The sequence below is a fragment of the Cariama cristata genome, unplaced genomic scaffold (assembly GCF_000690535.1).
Source record: "Cariama cristata isolate BGI_N322 unplaced genomic scaffold, ASM69053v1 scaffold20788, whole genome shotgun sequence".
Classification (NCBI taxonomy): Eukaryota; Metazoa; Chordata; class Aves; order Cariamiformes; family Cariamidae; genus Cariama; species Cariama cristata.
Genome location: NW_009630878.1, coordinates 1 through 3295, shown reverse-complemented (window position 1 = coordinate 3295; position 3295 = coordinate 1). Strand labels below are relative to the sequence as shown.

At 50.9% G+C, this 3295-nt stretch overlaps 1 protein-coding gene across 1 annotated transcript; it reads left to right on the top strand.

Moving 5' to 3' along the window:
- Positions 1–656: 656 nt before the first annotated feature.
- Positions 657–3049, top strand: ITPA (inosine triphosphatase (nucleoside triphosphate pyrophosphatase); the record flags this gene model as incomplete). The annotated part of the gene is made up of 4 exons (XM_009705746.1): positions 657–730; positions 1571–1602; positions 2340–2455; positions 2969–3049. Coding segments are annotated over 4 exons (303 nt in total), but the record flags the coding sequence as incomplete, so codon positions are not given.
- Positions 3050–3295: the final 246 nt, after the last annotated feature.

Sequence of the window (3295 nt, the reverse complement as noted above, 5' to 3'; positions counted from 1 at the left end):
CAGCCGGGGGCACCGGGGCATCCGGACCGGCCCTGAGGAAAGCCAGGGACATATCCGGGCCTGGCCTGGCCTCGCTCCGCTCCCATCACCTGGCTACGCTGGATGATGGTGAATTCTCACTGGTGACACAGTGTTTTTGGCAGCCCCGCTGCGGCTCCTCTGGACGGCCTCCTGTGTACCTCGAGCAGCAGGAGGACAGGACAGCTCCTTCAGTCCAGCCCCAGCGGCTGTGGGACACCGAGTTTTCTGTCAGCTGGAGCTTCTGATGGATCACTTCTCAGAGCTGTCTCTGGGATGGGTTACTTAAAAGAATCAAGTGAGGGCTGAGACTCCAGGACAATGCAGGCATGCCTCCAGGACACAGGCTTTCCCTGTCCCCCAGGAGGGCAGGGGGTGTTCAGCTTTGCTCATTTTTCTCCATGTGAGATCTTCCTTACTGTTCTTCAGCCACTCTAGCCTGCCTGGGTAGAGCATGGGTTTGATTGTGTCTGTCTGGTATGGATTGCCTTAGAGGTAAAGAGCTCTAATGGCTGGTGAATTTTTGTGACATTCCTGTTATCGTGGAAACATGAGAATAGGATAGAGCAAGAAAATGTGTTTGGAGGCAGTGCCTTCCTCTCGGTCTAATGTTTCCATCTCTTGGGCTTTTGCTGTAGGTTCAGGGACCTGTTATAGTAGAGGATACCTGCTTGTGCTTCAATGCCCTGGGGGGGCTTCCAGGACCCTACATGTAAGTAGGAGGGAACTTGCTTCACCTTTTGTGTTCCACAGTTAGGAAACAGTCTGACAGGGTGTGCTTCACAGGGGATTCTCCACACGCCAGGAGCAATAGGGTCAGGGAGGTGATTACTGGTCTGTGTCCTCAACTTCATCCAGCACTCCAGAGGCTGGAGTTAACTCCTTGAGCCCTGTAAGTCATGGTGCAGGATGAGAGAGACAGACCTGAATTGTTGGCTCTCGCACCCAATCTGTGGTGATTGCTCTTGCAGCCAGCTTGGGAACCTGGCCCCAGAGCGGGCTCTGTGCAGTTAAGGCACCGTGCGTTTTTTTTGGACTCTGGGAGGAGTGCCCCATAGGTTCTCACAGGGACTGCTTTAATCCAGCGGATAACAAGATTATTACATTACAGTGTAACTCCTCTAATAAAATACTGCCTTAGCTCCTGGAATTAACTTTTAGTATGATTAATTCTTCCAAACTATCTTTGCTAAGCTGAGATGTAAAAGTTTTATATGATGAAGTTGGTAGTAGAACTGTGTGTAAGATGTGAACAAGTTGAGTTGAGAAATGTATTTCAACATGTTAGTGCTCATGAGTGAGAACTGGGTTGTTTACATAGACCCCAGTACTGCAGTACGTTAAATACCCCGCTGCTGTTTTCACTGTGTCCCATTCAGTTTAAGAGCTAAGTTTGTCATTATTGGTAAATAGTCCAGAATAAGGTGATTTGATTGCACATTTAAGAGGGATTCAAAGGGCTATGAAAATGTAGGCAACAATATCTCAAGGATGCCTGTATTTTTGAGAAATAATAGCAAAAATTAATCTTTCCTCTCTTCTTCCCCTTCAGAAAATGGTTCCTGGAAAAACTCAAACCAGAAGGTACTGCCTCCCATGTTACTGCTCTGCATGTAACTCTGTCCTTTCCAAATGAAATGGATCCTGCCCGTGCCGGGTTCTGCTGAGCGTGCATGTCCACTGCGCTGCCCATTTCATAGCTGTTTCCTTTCCTGTCTGTCCAGTTCTGTCCCTTCACATTCTCTCCTTAAGCCTGTTCTGTGCCCTTCTTCACGAGACGTTGTTTCCCACAGTAGTTTCAGCATCATCCCTGGATTCCCAGGCTCCTGCCTCTGCAGGGTGGTGCTAGGGCTTGTCAGAACTTCTTGTTTTCATCACTATGACCTGGAAGACCTGCTGCTCCCTTTGGCTTCTGTGCAAGCACCTCTCCACTAATGCTCACCTCTCCTGGTGTGCAGTGATTGCCTTTGATCCTGTGGTTAAGAGTGTGACTGCAAATCCTGCACTGGTGTCACAAGCATGGGCGTTAATCACGCTAATTCCGAATGGCCTTTAGTCCTCTCTGGTGGACTTGTTTGCTTCCGTGCCCAAATTAGTAGCGGGACCCTGCAGCTCACGCTGTGTTAGATCTGAAGGGCTGGCTTCAGTCCTATGAGGGACCCAGCCAAGAGCATTCTTGTACCTGAGCTTTGTCACCTCCTGTAGTTTTTCCTCTCCCTTGTGGATGTGAATGCAGAATACCCCCTCCATCCGTCTCTAGGTGGGTGTATTGCGCTCCGAGGGAAAGGCAGTAACGCGGAGATCCTTTCTTTGTTGCTCAGGCCTGTACAAGCTGCTGGCTGGGTTTGAAGACAAATCTGCCTACGCTCTCTGTACCTTTGCATTCAGTACTGGAAACCCAGAGGAGCCAGTGAAGCTGTTCAAAGGCCAGACTCATGTAGGTTGTGTGCTTCGGGGAGGGCTGTTACGTGAATTTCATAACAGCATTGGCTCTATTGAGGACAATTTTAGCTGCCTCTGGGTCACTGAATGCCCCTGTAGCTGCTCTGTGTTGGGAAAAGGCTGAGGGAGGGCGCAGCTGGTGGGTGGTGGGTGCTGAACGCTGCAGCCCTTTCACCCAGCTGTAGGTACTGAACTCTGCATGTTACCTCGGGCTCTTCAGCCCCCTTGTCTCCCTCTGGCAGGGTTGTATTTGAGTGCAGTTGTTAGCTCTGTTAATTGGGGGGGTAAACGGGCTGTCAATGTAGGGCAGCAAGATGGAGCACTGAGTTTGGGGCTGCTAATTTTGGTTATGTCCTGGGAATGAGGACAGGACCACGCAGGGAGCCTGTGGTGGCCACAGCGTGAGCTGTGGCCGTGTGTAGCTCTTCGGTCTGTGTTTGAAGTGCAGCTGCAAGGGAAGGGCTGTGAAACCATGGCTTATGGAGGTTTTTTTGCTTTCTCATGGCAGGGGCTGATAGTGGAGCCCAGAGGCCCTCGAGATTTTGGCTGGGACCCCTGCTTTCAGCCAGATGGCTACAACCAGACGTAAGTGGTGTTTTACCTACAGCTCTTGACATAAGGAAAGCCAAGGTCAAGGTTGTGTGTCAAGAGCAACTTAGGAGGAAGGGTGTCAGGGAGGAAACCCCTTCCTGGATCTGAAGGTGGTGGGTTCTGGGGAACCCCTCGGGTCAGGATGGGGGTGGTTTGTTTTGCCGGTGTGTCACTACAGATGCCCCGCTGCAACTGAGCAGGGAGATGGTGAGAGAGGGGGAGCGCTCAGTGACTGGGGGGACAC